We start from the raw sequence: 22310 nt of genomic DNA, 5'->3' as shown, positions 1-22310 counted from the left end.
ACACAGATGCATTCCTTAGAAAGACAGTCATCCTGCATTGTTTGTTGCTCTGTGACTTCATACTCCCTCGTTCTTCTGTTATCTTACCTGTTTGGATTTCACTGATTCCTGGAATTAAATGAAAATATTTGGTACAAGACATGCTGTATGCAGTCTTAACTTGATGGTATCTCTCATGACATTTCAAATTCAAATGGAGATCTGCCTTGGTATCAGTTCCACTATATAATAGTATTTCAAAGAGATGAGGTGTTTGGCTCAACCACATTGCTTTTTGCAAGATGTATTAAGTTGACCAGAAGCACTTAGGCACAGATGCTATAGGGTTATTTTGCAAAGGGTTAAATTTAATAATCCATTGGGAAGGGCTCGCTCCACTGAGTGTAGCTTCTGTGGCAGTGCGGTATACTAGCTGTCTGCTCTGGCCCATTTGTTCAGTCAGCAGGAGTAACCTCCAGCTGTGAAAAGACCTCATCTTTCTGCCAGGGGGATAGGAATATAAAGGAACCAGGGGAAAATGGGCAGTATGGTATGTGTGGTTGGGAATGGGATTGGGAGGAACCGAGTACAAGAAGGGGGGGTGGGGTGGTTCATCATGTAGCAGTTGTCTGACTTGTGTGGCTTTTGAGTATACCTGACGCATGTCCTGTTGGCACTCTGCGGGCTGAGCTGCTGCAATATTACAAGAAAGTCCTGGAGTGCAGCCAAATGCAAAATCAGACAGAACTGGGCAGAAGGGTGCGGCATAACCCAGGAAAAGATTTGTGCAAACAACCCCTAATTTCCAGGTGTTAATACCTTCCTGGTTACCTGGGTTTCTTAAAGCAGTGAAGCTTTGGAAACTTATTAAACAATTTGAGATCATGTGGACAAACTGGTTTCACCAGCTGTTTTAAGGCCATGTTTTGCAATAGAGATAATGAATGAACAAGCTGAGCAACGTTTAAAGGGCTGGGCTGGTAGATACAATTTTTGAAAAGAGATGTGGGAATTTGAGATGAGATGAGACATCTGCAGAAGAAGTTAACGAAGGGTTTGTATGAATCATAAGTAGAGTTATTGACATGTCGTAGCATACTGCTGCTGATTGTTGGAAGTTCCTTCTACCTGCATTTGAGGGAACCATGCGGGTGAAGTTGAAAAATTACAGATTGTGGAGAGGCAGTGGAAAACTATCCAGCCTGTTTTGATTAGATTCTCTCAATTTTGTTTTTGATATGTGTGAAAATTTAAATATACTTGACTGACATTACCTAGCAGAGTCCAGGAGTCAGTCCTTCCAGTGCAGTAAAATGTGAATATTAAGTCTTATCACTCTATAAATAGTGTCCAGTTATGGAGGGGTGGTACAAAATAATCCCTTAAATAAATTGTTTGGTTCATTACAGAGTCGCTGTGATTTTGTCACAAAGCTGTCCCTGTGGGACATTTGAAGTTGTGGTAGTTAAAAGACAAAAATCTGTTTCCTAAAGTTTACAAATAACAGCTTCATAGCAATAACTTTGAACCAGAACAGTACAGTAGTTGGCCCACCAGATCAACAGTGGCCAACTTCCTGTTACACAAAGGAAATTAAATTGGACTGCTGCCTCAGCCTTTTTATAGAGCACTTTTCAGTAATGGATGCATATCATAGTTCCAGACATCAATTAAATGGAGCAAAAATATGAGACTTAAATAAGGTAAATAGTAAGGAAGCTAATTGCACATAAAAAAGACAAGCAAGTAAGTAAAACATTTACTGGATACAAAAATATAAAAGATGAACAAGTAACGTCCACTTTCCTAATGTCAGTATATAATTGCTACAATAGCGCTTTTCCACTGAGAAATTCCACACTAACCGGTTAATCTGTGGTTTGGTTCTACTCCATGCAGTGAACTTCTACATTATACGCTCTATTCCTTCTTATTGTGGGCGGGTCGTGAACATGCAGCAGCTGCGGTCAACTCTGCTGATGTTTGCAACACTCAGCAATTAAGAGTGTTAATTAATTATTAATTTGTTAATTAATTCTTAATTAATTAATAAATCCTCAGATTTATTTGAGTTCTGTGGAACTCAAATAAATCCAGGTAACCAAACCAGTTAGAGGCACTCTAGTGGAAAAGTGCCTTATGTATTAATTTTTTATTTTTTTTTAGTCACTTTTATACAAGTAGCAGTTCCTTTTTACACGTGTGGATTGTTCAAATTAGGTGTCAGTATTCAATACAGAAGCTTAGGAGAGAAATTGCATAGAACATTTTTGAAATACTTGGTAGGTTATGTAAAGCTACAATCCTCTGAAACCCACTTCGGCTATTTCAATTTTTCTTTAAGAACTAATATTTTATTTTATTTTATTTTTTCCTCACTATTTTTTAATCCTCACTGTAGTGAATTTGGAGCAGTATTTTGAAACTTAAGACAAGATTAGTTCACATGGTGAACAGTTTTTTGCAGTTTATTTGCCGATATCATAGCTAGCAATAATAAGACCTCTGTGATACACACACATTTTTTTTACATTTCACAATCAAGTTCACAACATAGAATGTAGGTTAAAGTCGACCCACTTATAGTATGCACCTGATTCACCTCAGGAGGATGTAACAAACCCTCAGCCATAAATGTAAGGGGTAATTCGGTATTGCTAAACAATTGTGTCTAAGAGATATTAAACAAAGGAATGATCTGCTGCAACCAGAGCAGAGAGGCACCACTTCACCTGATATGAAAAATATATTGAACATAATCTGATGCACATAAAATGTATGGATGACAATTATGACACAGAGGTTAAATCTGTGTCATAATGGCAAATGAAGACTTCTAAGCCATGCATGTTTGGTTCAGTAATCCCGGCAACATGATTTTAAAGCACACATGGCCCTCGATTTCTGTGAATTGATTGGTGTAATTTGAAATTACAACACGACACATATCAGAGAATTTCCTGGTTGTGAGTTTATTGTGGAACTATGATCTGAAAAGGGGTAGAGGCTTAAAGGTCAAAAGGATAAAACAGAGCAAATGCAGTCTTGATGCGTCACATGGAAAATAGGATTTTCTAATTTGAAATTGTGTTTTATACCTCCTTCTCCTCTGGCTTCATTTTATACACATACATATAACTTAGTGGGCTTCACGCCGATTGGGAAAAAGTTTTTAAAATTCCGATTTGCTGCTCATTAATCTGGGGCAATCGAACTAAAACAAAAAAGGCTACTTTGACAACATATTTACATGTGCATCTTTAATTAAGAGATGGTCGGTTCTTTTAGTTTTTTTTCTTCTTTTTTTGTTTTTCAAATATTATCCACATCTGAATTGCATGTTTTGGTGGAAGAAATTACTGTTCAACCATGGTTCAAACCTGCCATAAACACGGGCACGAATGAGTTAACATTTACACAAACAACTCCCCGCATTTCTCTCTGCAGTCTTTTCCATGCTATGTTAATGGATAATAGTTTTTGTCAGGAGTAGAAAGCTTTTTCCAATTCTCCCAGGCTTACACATACATATGTTCCCACAGTCTTTCTGTCCCTGTCTCTTCATCTTTCACTTTCTTCCCCTCAGATCTGTTTCCCAGTATCTGCTTGCAGCAGAGTGAAAACAGGGGGCTCTGGCACCACTGTGCCATTTATGTAATTCTCTTCACCATGTCTGGACCTTGTGTTTCTCTGCCATGCAGTTGCTCAGTGGCCATCATGGGAGCATCACACATGCACAAACTGATATGAGCAAACACACATTTAGGACAGCAGAGTGGCAGATGGAGGGGAGAATATGGCATATTTTTAAGCTCGTGCACATATGGAGGTCTGAAAGTTATAGGATCAAGAGTGACCATGTCAAATAAAGTGTGATTTTTTTTTAATGTACTTTCATTTTTTTTTCTTCAATTTTACTTATGTTAATTCAAGCATATTGCTATTTTTCTCTTTTTACTGTTGTTTTTTTGTTCAATATGCAAATCATTTACATTCCTACGCTTTTGTTTTTTACATCTCTGAATGCATACCTGTCTCATTATGTAATAGTGGGAAACTGTCTTTCAATGTGTGTCATTGGAGGAATGCACAACAAAGCAGAAGATACAGCTAGCTAGCACATGCAACGTTGCTGAAATGGCTTAAAAGCAGTAACCCTTTTCACATAACTCTTAATTCAGTTTGCGAGAAAGCATTTTATGCATTTTTATGTTGTGAGAACATAACATGCTTTTTGACATGACTGCAGTGTAACAAAGTGTCATTTTCTGATTTTGTTCCCTTGCAGTGGATTGTGAATGGAGCTCTGATTTAACAGTGATGAGAGCCTCCTTACTATAAACTTTCCATGACACATTTCAAGTTGCGAAATACCAGATTATTGGAGGTTATCAGGCTAATCCGTTTGTCTTTCCTTTGGCGTACAACATTATCAGTGGGAAGAAATGGACGCTTCAATTGAGTTACACCCAGATGTTAATATATAACGAATTATTCATTTGCTTAGGAGTTCTTTATATGGAAACTTACTCAGATAGTGTCACTGATTAACCCTGAGTCATTCAGTACAGCCTTAAAAGAATTCCAAGGCAAAGAAAGAATGAAACCTTTCCAAAGAAAGATGAGTCCATTGAGTCCTGGACATTTTTTTTATGGAATGGTCAAAAATAATTATTTAAGCTCCACAGATGTGTTTTGCTCAGTAAATAACTGTAAAGTTAGTAGTTTATTTAACCACTATTCTAGTGAGCTTATTTCTGATATAGGTTTAAGGCTCCATGTTTTTTTTTTTTTTTTTTTTTTTTTTAAAAGGTCTTATTGGCTTTAGGGGCATTCATTTGAGAGTGGTCAAACAGGAAAGCGGGCTGTGAGAGAGAGGAAGGACATGTGGCAAAGGTCATCAGGCTGGGACTTGAACTCACAATGGCCATGTCGAGGACTAAGGCCTCGGTATTTGGGTGGTGCTCTACCCTCTGCCCCACCGCAGCGCCCTAGTTTCATGATTCTTACAACCTAACCAATGAGATTACTTTTAATGGTTTTGTTGTATTTTACGTTTTAAAATTTTTCACATGAACACTGACTGATTCCACTGATCACATGGAATCAGTCTGCACTGACTGTAGTAATTTGTCTTTTCAAAGGGATCTAACAGAGATTTTTTTTGATCAAATATTGCAACAATTTGGTTAGTATTTTCTAGGTTTCCAATAAAGGAAGTTGCGTCTTTGTGTTGACTACACCACAGTTTGTCTGGAAAGAATTTCAGACAATTTTGGACTGTTATCATTTGTAAAGGGTTACCACTAATGATATATTTAGGGCTGTGTGTAAACAACTATTTTAGAAACTGAGTTTAAAGTGATACCACACTTTTTACACATTTGGCATTTCTTTCCGACTCAAGCCATAGCAGCAATTAGCACTTAGCATCCATCAACAGCTCATTGGCGGAAGTAAGAGTGTTGTGCACCACAAATAATAATCTGCTGATTATTTGAGTGCTAAGTACTAAAACATAATTTATCGGGGCAGATGATTTGCGTCAAGGAATTTTAAAAATCAAGGTTTTCCAATCATTCTATAGATTGTTACAGTCTTGGATTAAAACAGTTTTTGCTAATATCGTTCGAGACTAATCAGGTTTATTTTGCTGCAAGACAAATCCAAAGAGTAAAAGCTGCACATTTATTAATAGACATGTACCACTGTTCCTGATGTGCCTTCCGCTTTTCAGTGGCTCAAAAGAAAATACTCACTACATTTGTCCAGTAATACAACTTCCTCAACTTTTCTTGTCAGTGACGTATTTTTTACTGACTGGAGTTCTTGCAGCTCATCATCATTCTTCTTCTTTTCTCAACTAATTTAAGAGGGCCTCTATATCTCTCAGTCAAAGCATCACTTAAGATTTAATAGTTTGATCATTGGATTTTAAACATGAAACTACATCTTCTGGTCAGCCAGACTCCACAATTAACTCGTCTTTCTCATGTTCATGTGCTTCAATGCTAGGCTAACATTAGGATGTTGAGTCTTTATTTTGACTCGTTAATTACTCTGCTCAAAACATATTTCTGTTCCAGAAAATCACTCTGTTTTCAGCATCATAAAAAAGGAACATGTATTGTTGCAGCTGCTGAAAAGGTCACATGACTTGGACAAAAACCCACTCTCTCCCTCTCTTTCTCCTCTCTCCCTCGCTCTGTAAACCTTACTGCTGAAAGTGAAAATGAGATGATACTTTAAGCTAAACTTCTGGATATAATTGACAGCATATGTGGTGTTAATTATTTACAGTTTTGCAAGCCAAGCACAAGTAAAGACACAGTGGTTATTAAAAATTAGCTGTGCAAAGCGTGATTTACTTTGCACAGCTGATGTGCTCCATCATGATGAATTACTGTATATGATACATAATGAATCATGTTGATACTTTTTTGAAACAAAAAATATCAATATAAGAAAGAGAAATGCTCTTTTTTTTTACTTTTTAAAATGCAGTTATGTTTTTTACAGATGAGCAGAAGAAAGCTTCTGATTGCTGTTTTTTTTTTTGCTGATGGCATGTTGTGTTTTAACTTGAGGGTTTTCTTGCCCACACAATTGGACTTCCCTCTTTGTTACTTCAGCAGAATTAAGTCGACCTGCGGTGGCAGACATAGTGGAAGAATGTAACCCTTGGTTATGTAATTGCTGTCTGCAATCTCACCCTGGTAGAAAAAAAATTTAAAAATGAGAAAAAAGTAGCTGACTAAATGTATTTGGGCAACATGGCTTTGGGAGTGTTGGGTTCACAATTTATGGAGTCCTGCGAGTACTATAACTGTGTTTGTGCGTAGCTTTACTTTGTGAGGTTTGTGGGTGGAGGCAGCTAAAAGCAATGTGGTGTTAACCGGCAGCTCCCAGTGTGTAATATAAAACTAATTTAGGGAAGTAGCTTCAGTTCTCCCGGATGCTTCAGCTGTTTTCCCCCCTCAGTTGACTCAATGGGGTTATTTAAGCATACTTGACTCACCCCACGCAAACACAAATATGATGGACTATTGACTCACTTGAGTCGATGTCGATGTGCAACTCAAAAAAAAAAAAACATTGTGTTTCCAAAAAGGAAGTAGGAAGAGGGTGAGAGAACTGGTGGGCTAGTTTGAAAGCACAGGAAGTGGGCAGTCTGCCATAATTCTGTCATTTCTGTGGAGATAAATGAGCACTCTGCATGTCAAGAAGACATCTGCTCTCTCAGAACCTTGTCTCTTTTGTCAGACTACCATTGGTCCTGGCTCTTTATCTCTTGCCACTCAGTTTTCTTATCTTGTCCATTTCAGTAATGGAGCTTTGCTGAGAACATTTTTTGGATTGCCATGCACATGAGGATTCTTATGAATGTAGACATGACTTTATTTGCAGTTGCTGTTGTAGCCATACACACATGTTTTTCTTTTCAGTCAATTCAGACAGGATCTGAAATGGGTGCATGCCAGCCGGCCTGTGTGTGCTGAAAAGTGGTGGGTTTGGAGGAATCCTCATGATTCACGCATGACTGAATGTCATGTGACCACAACTTTCACAGGACTTGTATTGCCAGTCATAGCTGCTACTGCTTGTGTTTTATTTGTGTAGGTTTCAGGAAACTGATCAAGGTTAAACTAATTTGCTCATAAAGTCTCTGTCATAAATCTCCTCTGGCCCCGTCAGTACATCAGTGCTAATCCAATGTTACACTAGCTACATTTTACAGTAATGATAAGGAATGGAACTGATATTCTTTCTGTGTGAGAACTTTGAGTAAAAAGGCCACTGTTTTATATTTTTAGAGTTTACTCAGAAATGTAAATAAGTAAAATATTAACTGATTTTTAGCAACAAATATTCCTATATCCTCTGACATTTTATAGCATGTTGATTATAGTAGTTTTGATGTTCTACATTATTTGTTGTTATGGCTGTCATTACATACACTTAAAGAAACATCTATTTTTTGAAGGAGTTTATTCAAAACACTTTTGAATATTAGGTCCCTTATCTATAGGGATATAGTATCACTTTGAGTTCCTAGAAAATCAAGATCGTCAGAGCATTGAAAAACTAGCAGCAAGTATGACTCATTGTTTGAGCTAGTTTTGCTGGTTTTAATCAGCTCTACACTTTCACAAGACTTAAGTTTGATTCCAGCTTCTGCCGTACAAAAGTGAAGTTATGCTGGTAGATACTGCTCTTCGCATCAGTCCATCTAATCAGCTGATTGTGAAGCTGGATAAAAGCACAAGAACATACCATTTCTGTTACACATAGAACAACATATTTCAAAATCCAAAAATCCACTGTTGGTGAACTTAGAACTAACAGATAGCATGTAGCATAGGGGGGGATTGAAAACGGCTGGCAACCTCTGCCAAAATAACATGTAATTAGCAACACAGACGTTGTTCTGCTAAGAAAATAGAAATAACCTTATTAACTGTCTCTTGTGATAGTGTAGATATTTAATATTTGCTAATATGGGCAGTGAATATGAATATCGTTTTAGTTTGGTGTTTTTTTTTTTGTTTTTTTTTTACTTTGCTAAAATCAGCTAAAACAGAGATTCATCACGTTAGCTCTAAGCCTTCTACTGCTCTGAAGAAGTGTTAGGTTTTCTACAAACTGCAATATTAAATCTTTTCTACTAATCACATAAATTTCCCCTTCTTATAACCATGGTAGAATGTAATAGCCTTCTTCATATAAGCTGTAAAGAAGTTTGAAACAGGAGACACCGTCTTGCTACGATTTCTTCCAGAAGCCAGAAAAAAACGGTCTCTAAGACTCTTTTCCTTGTATTTCAATAAAATAATTAAAACCATAAAGATATTTTTTCTTGCAACTTTTACCTTAACTTTAAAACCTTAATATTTCTTGATACCAGTAGTGCTCCCTTGCCCAGTAACAATAGAAGTGTCATCTGGGGGTTATTGCCTACAGCAGGTACTATTAAAAAAAAGTAACTACCAAGAACACTTAGACCCAAGGTTTTTCTGCACAGCACCACACTACAACACAATTGCATGTTAGTGTTTTCAGTGTCGTGATGGATCGGTATGTGTGCCTCTCAAATGGCACCAAATGGTCCTTTGGGAAAGAATTACAGATGCCACACACGCCTGTTTGCATAACCTGTAGCTACCCCCTGACCATATGAGCACCACTGTTACCAATAATACTGTACAAACAACATCTAATCAGGGAGTCAAACATTTAGAAATACCAGAGCTGCCATCAGACAAACCTACAAGCAGAAGTAAATGTCTTTTGGCACAAAGGCTGTGCTTGGATTAGGAATGCTTTTCAGAAGGTTTTCATGCAGGCTCCACCCTGTAGGATATCTTGGCTAAACATATCCTTGTACTTCTCAGAATTGCTTACAGAACCCAGAGAGTCTCTGGTGATGGTCAACAGTGAATCTCGTAAAATGAATCTTAAAGGCTTTGCAAAATGTGACTTTGTCTGTAAAAGGGAGGAGGGTAGCTTCAAATGGTTGAAAGTGGCAAACAGGATGTAGACTTACCTCTGTGTTTGTCTGTGGGACACACTGACGTAGACACCGCCAGTCACAGGAAACTGGACAACCAGAAGCACAAACAAAACATCCTGTCTTCATGGTTTTTATTTGACCTTTGAACTATAAGATTTTGACAGGATGGATGGGATAAAAATCGCAGTACCCCGTACTACTTCTAAAAAAAGCTAAGGTTGTTATTTTTCTTTGGTCAGTAATGAAGACCGCTTTTTAAAAATCAATTATTTATGCTGTATGTGTCAACCTCCACTACAGGGCAGCAGTTGGGTCTGTAAAAACTAAACAACAAAGTTTTTCAGAACGCTGCAGGGAGTTATAACACAGCCTTTTATAACGCGTCGTCTATTCCCATTCTTGGGGTGTTTTGATGGCATTTGCTGAAACAAAACTCAATCCATAGAGATACTGTCCCATAATTATCATTTTGAACATAACCCACCCAAGATCAGACAGTCCAAAGCATTGTTTTGGCATTCTGAGTTGACGGTCAGTTTTTGATGGTGAAGACCCATTGAGCTTTTATAATTGAAACCAACATTGTGGAACTACAGAAGGCGTGGACTGGAAATTATTGGTTTGGATCTAGAAAATTATGCATCAAATTTGTGTTGAACATTGTGCTTTCTAAAGGATAAAGACCATTTGAAGTTTGTTGCAAAAATAACTTTGATCTATAAGAACCCTAACCCTGCGTAGTAAAATATTCCTCCACAGAAGTCTGAATTTTCATCATAAAGTCCTTTCAAAACATACCGTGGCTAGAAGGTTGCATAGTTTTGGCTTGGCTGTATAAAAAGGGACTTGTGATTACTAGTTGTAAGATTGAACAAAGATGACACATATGAGGTAAATGTCAATGCTCCAGATTTGAACAAATTTTAAACCGGGGACCATCGGATGTAGGATTTGAGCAAAATGACATTTTTGTGGGAAATAAGGAGTCGAAGACCTAGTGTATATATTCAAATGTTAAATATGTAGCTTTATAAGTTCTAGTTCATTTTGTTTTTGAAATTAAAAAAAACTGAATATGTATTTGGGGCTTTTATTTTATAGATTAAAGAAAGGTATGTCTCAGATCATCTGATGTATTATAAGCAGACTCCATCCATTGTGAAGTCGGTAACAAGTTAAATAAACAAGCAAGACTTTTTGAAAGACGTCATAAATCCTGATGCGATTTATGTCCTTTGCATTTACCACTAAACCACCAGTGGCAGGTCAAAGCAGGTGACTAGCATAATTCCCTTTTGATGTAATACAGTCATAAAATGCCAAAAGAGTCGATGTAATTGGTGTGATTTCACTACCTTCTGATTGTGAATGTAATAAAGTTCTGGCGACGCTGGGTTTGATGGACACTTACAAAAAAAAAGTTTGATTGCACTTTAATCATGCATGTTTTAATGGTAATTTCATTTAAAACAATAATTCCAATGATGGGAAATTTAGTAACCTCTAGGAACAATTTCATCTCTATATATACTTAAAAACTCAGAGCAATGGTTTTGCATTTATTGAGAATCTGATCATTCTGCATCTACAATAGTTCATTGAAGATAATTGTGTAATTTATGAGTTGCAACAACATTTAATATCCCTCTTGGAATAATAAAGCATTTTTAATAGAACTGAGTCAGAGGGGGGCTGCAGGATGCAATTATTGAACCAATAAGGACACAAGCTTTCTGTGCCTCACTTAGTTTATCAAGAGCGGCAATGATATGCATAATTCCCCCAGCTAAAACACATTTATTGTGTTATTAAAAAAAATAAAGAACTTTAACCGTCATATGCCTATCCCAACATCACAGGTGGATCAGTATACTCGGCTTGCATCAGTAGGACCTAATTGTGAGGGATTTGCTCTTAATGCTTTGAGTAATAGCCTGTTTACTTTCCAATGAGGCACTGAAATTGACCTGCTTAGTCATTGATAGGTTATGTAGTGGTTTACATTTCTGATAGTGTAGATGACAGCTGAATTAATTACACCGCCATAATGTACTCTCAGGATTCACTCAAATATGAAGAGCGTGTGCCTGTACTGTATGGAGTCCTCCTCCTGTTATTATCTCTGCGAATGTGTGGATCTGTGGGTGTCACTGATAGGCCGCGGCATTAAACTGACCCTCTCTCAGAGTGACAGCTTTAAACCCTCAAAGCTATGAGAGTGAGCGTGGCATGTGTGCCCACAGAATCCAATTCAGCCTGGAGTAAAGAAGAACTGCCTTTCAGCTCTTATCAGGGCGCCAGCAGAACGGGACAGATCACCTCCCACTGCTGAGCTATCAATGTAGAGTTAATTGCCTTGCAGAGAAAAACAGGAAGATGCTGTGTATCTTGTCTTTTTCATTGTTTGCCGACATTTTTTTTCCTATGTCTTTTTTAACTGTGTAGTACAGCATTTGGACTTGGTCTTTGCTTAGAGTTGTCCCCATGAGCCTGCAAACCCACTCTTCAGATTATTCACTTAAGCGATAAGAACAACCAAGTTTGACATAAAGTGACACAAAGCAGCACTGAGAGAAGAAGAGCGATATGGGGGGATGGACAGATAAGTGGTACGAGGACGTCATGTAGAGAGAGAGACGACAAAACGAGATGCGTGCACACCACGCTCTGTGAGCTGTTGGAAGACAAGGTTGTTCAAGGTCTACTGCCATGCTTGATGGGTTACAGAGGGTGTGGGAGCCCGATGGGATAAAACACACTAGCCGGTTGGCTAGTCCTTTCGATCTATAGGTCTTCATATTGTTTTTGCTGACTGCAATGCATTAAAGTGCTGCGCGTGTATGTGTGTGTTATATGTCGAGTGCTAATGGCCTTGTGTTGTAGCCTATTATGTTAGTTTCCTCCAAGGTCCAGGTCTCCCATGTCTCATTGCATCTGTCACAGTTTCTTGCCTTTAGTACGTCAGCAAGAACCATTTTTTCAGAGTCTGGAGGGAACATGTTTAATGTGCGAGAAATTGCAAGCCCACTGCCTTGAATAGCGTAGATCACCAGTTCTCAAGTTTTGTTTATAGAAGTCTTATTTTGTGCCATCTAAGCATATACTTAGCTTTTCAAGCACTGACATTTAAAAATGGTAAGAAAACAGAACTTCTGCTTTTAAATTGATGTACTTTAACATTTTTACTCAGAAGTTAAAGGAGTAACTTCTGAGTAAAGAAGTTACTCCAGTTCCCCTTGATTTGTAATGGAAATTGAACTGGTTTAAATCTAATATGGGTGTCTCCTTAGGAAAAAAAAGTAACACTTGCTACAGAAATACGGCATTTATTTGCACTTTTGATAGGTTGTATGTCTATAAAACTTTCAAATTGTAAAGCTCTCCAAGAACTATACCAGCAATTAGTTTCCAATGAGTACTGTTGGAGTCAGTCTTTTATTTTTTTCCAATAACAGTAGGATGTGTATACTTATACAGAACTATTAGGTTTTTAAAACATCATGAAGTTTTCAAATTACCAATTTTATCTTAATGTAAGTTATGAAGACTTAAATATGATCAAGGTTTCTCTACTAGGTCTTCAAATACTTTTAGATCTATCTTACATTTGTTGAACTCCTTTGTTTGTTTGTTTATTCATTCCGTCTTCTTTTTCTGTCTTTTTTGGGGGGGGTATAACAGGATGTCTGTAGCTAAAGCCATCATCAATAAGTTTGGAAACATAGATGTAAAAGTTTGAGATTCATGCCAGGAGTTTGATTCTGTAAATTAAATTAAATATTAGTTATTTTTCATAATTCATGTAGATCTTAATTTTGAGTCATAATGTCTCAAAAGTTCTTCAATAAATTGAACTTACTGAAAAGAAGAACGCCTGTGTTTGGGGACATATACTTATACAGACAGATTAACTGGGTAAAGGCTTTGCATGTTTATTTTAATTGCCTGGAGACACTAGAGATCTATAATCAGAGGAACATTACAAATACCTTTTGCTAAACAGAATGTGGCTAGCAATTGTTGGCTTTTGTCAACTATATTTTTCTTTACTTGTTCACAGTTTGTCCAGTCTTAGAAAATCTATGAAGAGTCTCAAAGCATTGATTCCTCACACACTACAGACTTTGTCTTACTTTGACCTAGCTTCACAAATAGAGCTCCATCTCTCCATTTAATAGAATATTGCTTCACTTAGGCAAAGGAGACTCTATTATCTCCTTTGCCTAAGTGAAAGGAGATAATAGAGCTAGTCTAGAGCTAGGCTAGCTCTAATCAAATTAGAGCTAGCCTAGCTCTAATTTGATTATATAAAATCCAAATTAACAGTGCAGCTCGCTTATCACTTAGTGGAGGAATCAGCACACCTTAAAGTTTTAACTTTAAGGTATTTAGGACTCATTCCCACAACCATACTCTGACTGCAGTGATGAATAAGTAGCAAACGTTTTAGTTTTGCAGTGTTTGAGGTCTTGAAACAGTTTTGCTCTGACCTTATCTTTTGAGTATTTTCAATTTGAAACAAATGATTAGTAGTTTTTGGTTGTGGCTTAATGGCACTACCACACAGTTGGGTAGCTTTCTATTTACCCTTGTACCACAGTGTGAGTACAAGATCAAGTGTAGATAACATGTCTAGAACCACTTCAGAAAGTCTACCCCACTATTCTGCCACCAGAAAAGACTATCACTGACCTTCAGATGTTTTTAATAGTGTTTAAAAAAACACACACAAAAAAAAAAAAACACACACAGCTTCAGTTATACTTGACTCTGCAAATGTCAAAGCGTTTTGGCAATGTGTTCCATCTGAGTGTCCAGGATGTATGTAGGTCAGGTTTGCCCTGATAGGCTAATATATAAATCTCCATATGCTTGGAAGGCATGAGAACGAAACATGTCAGAGTATGTCTGCGCCTGCCCCAGGCGAAGAAGTCTCTCAGCGTTTTTCCATCATATGCTGTCTCAGAAGGTTATCTGCGAGTTATTAAATGCAGTTCTTTTTTTCTCCCCTCACTGGTTTCTAACGAGCAGTGCACCGGATTGTTTGTGTGGTTTCCTTATTTTTATCACCATCTATCACAGATTCTTTGCTCTAGCTGCACTGTAGCCTTTGCATGCTGCGGAGGTAAAACAGGAACATTGATTTTAGTGAGCGCTTAGCTACTAGTCTTGACTCTTGCAAGCCTGGCAGTTTGTATAAAATAAGATGAATGTGATGGAAACTGTAATACAATTACTAATGACAAATCACATCCCAAGGATTTCTGGCTCAGCAGTGCTTCACTTGTGTGTGCACACACTGCACTTGCACGGACAACTATTGTACTGAAGCGTGTAGATCATATTGGGATTGATTTAACATTGAATGCTAATTGTTTTTTTTTGTTTGTTTTTTTGGCTGGTGATTGTGCATCTGGAATTAGTTTCAAAAGGACCAGCATTCTTTAGTGTGGCAGCACTTTGGTTTTCTGCATTTTTTAAGCAGCGCACCACTCGACATCTGCTTCTCAACTGCATAAGTCAATGGAGGAACTTAATGTATGTGGGTTTTTTTCTTTTGCTTTTTTTTTTTTTTTTGCTTTTCTTCCTCAAACTGATTAAGTGAACAAAAATTGAAGAATTTCACTATGCATATATATTTTCATGCAAGGTTTGCGAAGGTCTAAGTGGTTTGCCAGTGTGTTTTTATTTTCAGTTAAATCGTTGACTCATTAAACCACAAACCCCCCCAGTGTTCCACTTTGCTGCTTTTTTTTTTTTTTATTTCTGGAGGCTAACCTTTGCGGTGGTGTTATGTAGGTCAGCCCACTCTCATCAAGTTGAAGCTGCTTCTTTGATAAAATATGGTCTATGACAAATGCTCTCCTAAAAGACAATTTCTAACCTGGAAACATGAGGCTTAAACATGCTTTTAAAGGCATCATTTAAAAAAAACCATACGAAAATGACTCCTAAAAACTTTTATTGCCTTCCATATTAATTCTGCCTCTTTCACTTGCAATTTTTTTGTGCCCTTATCATTTTTGTCCCCTTTTATATTTTCCTATTACCAGTAAAAATATACTCAACTATTGACAGTGCAGTAAGTGTTGAATGGAAAAAGTGGTGCATCATAAGATGAAGCGCTCCTATTATCGAGCACTGAAAGCAGTAAGCAATCAATCTCTTTTATTCCTACTTTATCCCTTTTTTAAAATTAACCATTCAGTTGTTCCCTTTTCCTCCTTGATATATGCTTAGGAAGTTCTCATTATTGAATCATCTCTACACACAACATGTTTGTGCTTAATATAAATAACATTTTACTTGCGCAAAGCACACATGATCTTCCTTAAATATGAGTATTGGCCTTTATTGTTCAACAGTATGTGACTAACTAAAATGAGGAAGGTCTTGCACAGGATAGTAAAAAGGGTATAGGCAGGGGTGAAAGTAGTTTTAAATTCTTGGGGGTACTATGACAAAAATAAAATTAAATAAATAAATATATATATAAATATATATAAATTGCTTCTTTGTGTGCTTTGAAGTTTCTGTGCTGATGATTTTTTTGAGAAGCAAAAAAAGCTGGGTAGCTCTTGAATTACTACTAAATAAAGCTGTATTTCATTCAGCCCACTGGCTGCAATGTTGACACCTTGAGATGCCATGAGACCTAAATCCTGAACATCATGGCATGGAGTCATCTCAGTTTTCCATGTCTGACATATAACCATTCATTTTAGCTTCTAAACTGGTTATTGATCCTGTGTCCAGACAGAGGGATAATCAGTAGCCCAGCATCCTGACCTGTTTGTTCTGAAGATCCTGCAGCTTCCACTTCTCTTCCTAACATGGCGCCTCCTCATCCTGACTCTCATACTGATGGGAGGAACCACAGAGCTATGTTAGGTTAAAGCTCATTTTCTGAAGTTGGAATATTTTTCCTCCAACAGGTTCCAGAGGAATCACCTCAAACCAGATGTTGGACTGGATTTTATTTCACTGTCATTTGTGAATATTAGTTCCTCATTTTCAACAGTGGAGCTATAAAGGTTAAAAAAGATTATTATTTTGGAGAAAATCTCATCAACATCAATATTTCCACTAAATAAGAGACAAAAAAAATTGTTTGATAAAGGAAAAGCCTCTCAGAATCTGAGCCCGACAGCACCAAACAATTTTTTATAGACAATTTCACTATGTCACATAATTATCGCAGTAGAAGCCATTTGTTTGTTAAATACTTAATGAAACATATTTACCGTGTTTGATGTTTGTTGTAAATGACGAATACTCACAAAGAACAAGGTAATTAGTCCAAGTTTGTGGTTTATTGAACGTTCAGAAATTACAGCGGCTGTGATGCGCCACAGCAAAGGTAAACAAAGGCAAAACAAGCTGAACAGGTGATCAACTCAAAACCACTCGCACCTTTTTATTCTCCGTCTCTCTCTGTCATTTAAGCACACCCGTTGCCATGGCAACCGCCTGTGCTCCTCAAGCTGACCAGAGATTATGTTAAAAACATAACATTCAGTCCATTACGATATCAGGTTTTCAGGCTTGATATTTATTTTGCGATCATTAATAAGTGCTCTTATGAACACAGCGGTGGTTGATTAGTTAATTTTAAATTCCTGTTCTGCTAGTTATTTTGATAATGGAACCAAAACGCACAGAATTGCGCAACACCTTGTTGAAACAATAATCACTGAGATTAGTATTGTTGTTGGGTCATTAATTTGAACACGTTTTATTGATTTTTTGTTGTTATTTAATAAAGTTACGAACGTTTTGATATAGAGTCAGGAGGACGTGCGGGTCTCAGCCTCCTGGCGGCGTTCAGTTTGTCACCTAAAGCCAAGATCGACTCAAAACCTTCCGCGATCGACGTATTGCACCGCTGCTCTAGCAAAGCACGAACAGTTCAGAAACAATATGAAATGAGAAAAAAACTATGTATTAACTGCTTAAGTCTTGTTTTAGATTGTTCTTGAAAAACTAATCACTCACGGCTGCAGAGTGAACCCATTCATGTTTTACAGCAGACAGCCACTCCCCTCTCTTGCAGGTACTGCGTACCCCCGCTAATCTTTTTAGGGGTACGCAGTACCCTGCCGTACCCCCTTACTTTCACCCCTGGGTATGGGTGTTTAGCATTTTTCTTGTATTATGACCCTGTCTGAGTGTAATAATTTCACTCGACTTCATTGTCTCTCTCCTGCTTACAGTGAATGAGTATGTGTTCATGGTCCAAGCCAGAGGCATCCAGATTAGAGAAAACGTGAGGAACATAGGGGCTCAGGTCCTGGAGCAAGTTGTGAGAGGGGCCTACAGCATCAATGGCACAGGTAAATACAAGCGCATACAGCAATATCTTAACGCAGATAGATTTTCATCAAATGTTATTCAATATCAATAATTTATTTCAAACAGTGATACTCTGCAAGAGTCACTAGGCACAGAGTGGCCTATTTCAAGTTTTCATTTCTATTCGTTTTTATTGTGATCACTTTCAAGATTATTTTTCAGTGTTGCAATGATGATATCAGTTGTGGTTAATCGACAGCTTCAACTTTCCTCTTTTTCTCCTCAACATCCTCTCTGAGCTTCAGCATTTTTGTCACTAAAATCTATATGAGATGTAAATATTTAGTAAAGTGAAAGGATATTGAACTAACCAAGAATACAGATGCATTTGTACATCATTGAAAATATATTTTATTTTATTACGTCATTTGAATAAGTGGATCTTTGATGCTTAGGTGTTTATGGATTATTGTGACTTACAGCTAATGAAGAACCAAAATTCAAGTCCCAGAAAATAAGAATGCTTAATTTCACCAAACCATGTTTAATACAGAAATGTTATCTTATGTCTCACACAGTCGTGTGGAAGAATGATAACATAACAGTTATTCAGTAGAAAGACTAGGTTTCCTTTGATGTCTTTTTGAAACTTGTTCATTTGTGGCCCCAGATTATTCCTATGACTTCAACGAGAGCGAGAGCGATGCTCCTCCCACCACTTACCTCCCTGAGGGTTTCACATACCTCCCTTCGCAGGTTTGCCCTGAGAAGCTGCCCTCTATGAGTAAGCGCACTGTTGACATTTTGGATTAGACTTCCTTTTGCTTACAAACTGAGTACACAATTATTACATAATCACTTAGAAACGTATGTCCAGCATTGCTCAACTTCATTATGTTACTTTGATCGTTTTTCACTTCTTGTCTTTCTGCTGACTTCGTGCTCTCCTCTTTTCTCCAACTGTTATGACGTTTTTTTGCCTCCTATAATCTCTGACTTTTATTGCTCATTTCCCTTCCTCCTTCCTCTCTCAGAGGGCAGGCTGGAGGTGAACATGAGTGAAATATCTCTGGAGGAGGTGGAGAGGTCCTTGCTGGAGCGAGAGCCCACCATGGCTCTGGGAGGCTTCTGGAAGCCCAAAGACTGTTTACCTCGCTGGAAGGTAAGTGTGCTTGTGTGTGTGGCACTCTCAAAAGCAGAGCAGGTTGACGAGCATAAACCGACTGGCCAGTGGGGTTGGCAAATGCACAACTGCTCCTTTTTGGGGCACAAAAGGTTACTAAAAGCATCTTACAAATTGTTGGACTTGTTACAGAATTGCTGTTCATCCTTTCTGGAAGGTCCAGATCGAATATTTACTGTGCTGGCCGGCCATTGCCTTCCTAAGCAATTTGGAAATATTTCTCATCATGAGTCAAAAGTAAACGCCACCCATCACCTGTATGCGGGTTGCCTAATATGGGCAAGCTATAGGGAGCATGTCTCTACAGCCAACCTCAGGATAATTACCACAGAAGATAGCACAATCCATTTGCTAACTAAAATCAACATGTTATGCTTGTATTCAGTCGGTGTACATGTCAGAATGGTAAAAACTGTGAAATTTTGCAGAATAACCTGTTGAGAACTGCAATTAAATCTATCAGATGTGCACAACAGTGGTATTTTTTGTAAGGGTATTACACCAAATAAATGCTATACAGACCAAAATCATGGCTGGTTGATTAACTAGATCTGATTGTATGCATTGTTTAGCCTTAAGCTGTTGCTAACGCCAATACTCAAAGTTTTAGATGTGCAAAACAAAACTGAAAATCCTAAATACAAAAAAACAAAAAAAACAATCGGAACTTGAATTGTTTCCTCTGCAGTATACTGGAGCCAACAGGCAGAAGCAGAGCTTGAAAAGAAAAGAAAAGATTTCAAAACCAAACTCACCAAACAGCGTTTGGTTAAAGGAGTTGATAACTCCGGCGAGGCTTACACTCATGTGATGGTTCTGCTTTAAGATTCCAACTTAACTATTAGCATTTTGTAAAGGGGATGTGAATCAGTTGAACTGCTGAACTGCATTTGGTTTTCTACTTGCCCTGTTGTTTTTTTTTTTTTTTCAATCTCTGATAGCACAACACAGCTACATCTTTCCAGAGAAGGATCCATCTAGCCTGTGTTTCACTGGAATTATTAAGTAGCCTAATTAGCCAGCTCGACATTTTTTATATGGTCTGTGCACTTTGCTGTTTATGATTTGATGGAAAATTATGTGGCCAATCAGTTTGCCATTAAAAAGGAACAACTTACACACAATACAAGAAGCGAGCAAAGCCATTATACTTGGCTCTAAATGCAAAACACACATTACTGTTTGTTTTTAAGCAAGCCTTCTTTGCTATTTTTTTTTCAACAGAGAAATCATGCCCTCTTCCTTTTGCATGTAATTCTGCAAACTATCAGATAAGCAATCAGTAATTTGTTAGTAGGCAAGAGCCACTTTGTCATTTTTTTATGAACTACCTATGAGCCCTTTTATTTTTGACCATTCCACTGAATTTGGAAAAAATCCCACTTGCATGTGCTCATTATAAGTCAGAAATGTCAGATCTAATTGTGTAGATTAGATTCTATGTTTGCAATATTTTTTTTGTGCTGTTTGTTGTCAGACTTTCATATTTTCCTTCTAGGATACAAGACTTCCAGGCTCTAACAAACTTAACAAACTCAGTAGAACAAACTCAACGGCTCTCTCATTTAAATATACAGCAGCCCTGTGTATTTTTACATTCAGCTTGCTCTAGTTGTCTTTTTTCTCAGTTGATATCTATTGTATTATCTGCTGTTTTCCATCCCCAGGTGGCAATCCTCGTTCCATTCAGGAATCGTCACGAACACTTGCCCATCCTACTGAGACACCTGGTGCCTGTGCTGCAGAAGCAGAGACTCCAGTTTGCCTTATATGTCATTGAGCAGGTATACACACTCTCTCTCTCTCTCACACACACACACACACACACGCACACACACACACATGCATAAAGAGAAGTCTCTGTAAAACCACGCTTGGAAAAATTCCGTCTGTGTTTTTCTGTCAGAAATGGCTGAATATTTTTTGTTTTTATTCCCTTTTTTTTCTTCAGGGAGGAACAGAACCATTTAACCGAGCCATGTTGTTCAACGTGGGCTTTAAGGAGGCCATAAAGGACCTGGACTGGGACTGCCTGATCTTCCATGACGTGGACCACCTCATGGAGAACGACCGGAACTACTACGGCTGCACGGACATGCCCCGACATTTGGCGGTCAAACTTGACAAGTACTCCTACATGTGAGTGTCCACCCTGTTCCTTGTCTTGAAAAAAATAAAATAAAATAATATATATATTATACTGAATCTTTCAAATATGTGGTGTTATCTCCCCCAAGGCTTCCATATAATGAGTTCTTTGGTGGTGTCAGTGGCCTGATGGTGAAGCAGTTCAAAAGAATTAATGGATTTCCCAATGCGTTCTGGGGCTGGGGAGGCGAGGACGATGACCTCTGGAACAGGTAGGGAAAACGGTACATGAAACACACAGACTCCAGCTTACTGCATGCTGCTGCAGCACCAGGCTTGCTGCATTGTTAGCTTTGGACGTTCTTACTAGATAAGTTAGGTAGGTCGGTCATAGCAGGTCTTTGTGTTAGCTGTTTTTTTTTTTCCCTCCATGTGGCTCTTTGCCGCACAGCATTTCCCACCGCCCACACAGCACACAGGCAGCTGTACTGGGCTTCCAGTATAATCTGCTGACTTCAACTGATCGACTTGTGCTTTTTTTTCTTTTTTTTTCTTCCCCTGTCAAGAGAGCCTCTTTTGCATGCAATGACTGGACAAACAAACGTCAATATCATGTTATTGAAAACTGCAACACGATAGCACAGTGGTTTATAGAAATGTCTCAGTGAGTGCTAATATTGAAAAGCTTGTATTTAACTGTGTACACTACTGGTTTAAAATCATTAAATTTGTTTGCACAGGGTGCAGTTTGCCAATTACAGTGTAAGCAGACCGCATGGAGACCTGGGACGCTACATGTCTATCCCGCATCACCATCGTGGAGAAGCCCAGTTCCTAGGAAGGTGGGTGTTCAAATACACATGGCTCATTTCCAAAGGCACAACCCACCAAACAGCGTTTGGTTGAAGAAGGAGTCGATAACTCCGGCGAGGCTTACTACACTCATGTGATGTAAGCCAGTCACATGAGAAGGCAAAGTGGTGACTTTGAGTGAATTTCAACTCACTTAAAGACTTTTCATGTGACGTTGTTTGAAATCTGTGGGGCTGGATTCCTATGTGACATGAAACGAGCAGAGGAAACATTGTTGCTTTGAGAAGGTTTGAGAAGAGTTGATTACAAATTTTTATTCTTTTGAAAACAAAATGTATATGTATATATATATATATATTTTTTATATGATCTGATATAATATTTTTAGCAGAGAATGTAAACTGTTGTCAGTGTATCATATTTGCAGCTTTATCAGCGTTAAAT

At 37.9% G+C, this 22310-nt stretch overlaps 1 protein-coding gene across 1 annotated transcript in view; it reads left to right on the top strand.

Moving 5' to 3' along the window:
* b4galt5 (UDP-Gal:betaGlcNAc beta 1,4- galactosyltransferase, polypeptide 5) overlaps nucleotides 1–22144 on the top strand; it is a 37393-nt gene extending 15249 nt beyond the window's left edge. The window contains exons 2-8 of the mRNA XM_008413902.2: nucleotides 17704–17823; nucleotides 18453–18566; nucleotides 18817–18944; nucleotides 20633–20749; nucleotides 20917–21104; nucleotides 21203–21325; nucleotides 21794–22144. Coding sequence (XP_008412124.1) covers nucleotides 17704–17823; nucleotides 18453–18566; nucleotides 18817–18944; nucleotides 20633–20749; nucleotides 20917–21104; nucleotides 21203–21325; nucleotides 21794–21959 — 956 coding nt within the window. The 3' untranslated portion in view covers nucleotides 21960–22144. The remainder of the gene's footprint in view (nucleotides 1–17703; nucleotides 17824–18452; nucleotides 18567–18816; nucleotides 18945–20632; nucleotides 20750–20916; nucleotides 21105–21202; nucleotides 21326–21793) is intronic.
* The last annotated feature ends 166 nt before the right edge of the window (nucleotides 22145–22310 follow it).

The sequence above is a fragment of the Poecilia reticulata genome, linkage group LG7, assembly GCF_000633615.1.
Source record: "Poecilia reticulata strain Guanapo linkage group LG7, Guppy_female_1.0+MT, whole genome shotgun sequence".
NCBI lineage: Eukaryota > Metazoa > Chordata > Actinopteri > Cyprinodontiformes > Poeciliidae > Poecilia > Poecilia reticulata.
This window is presented reverse-complemented; position numbering and strand designations above follow the sequence as displayed.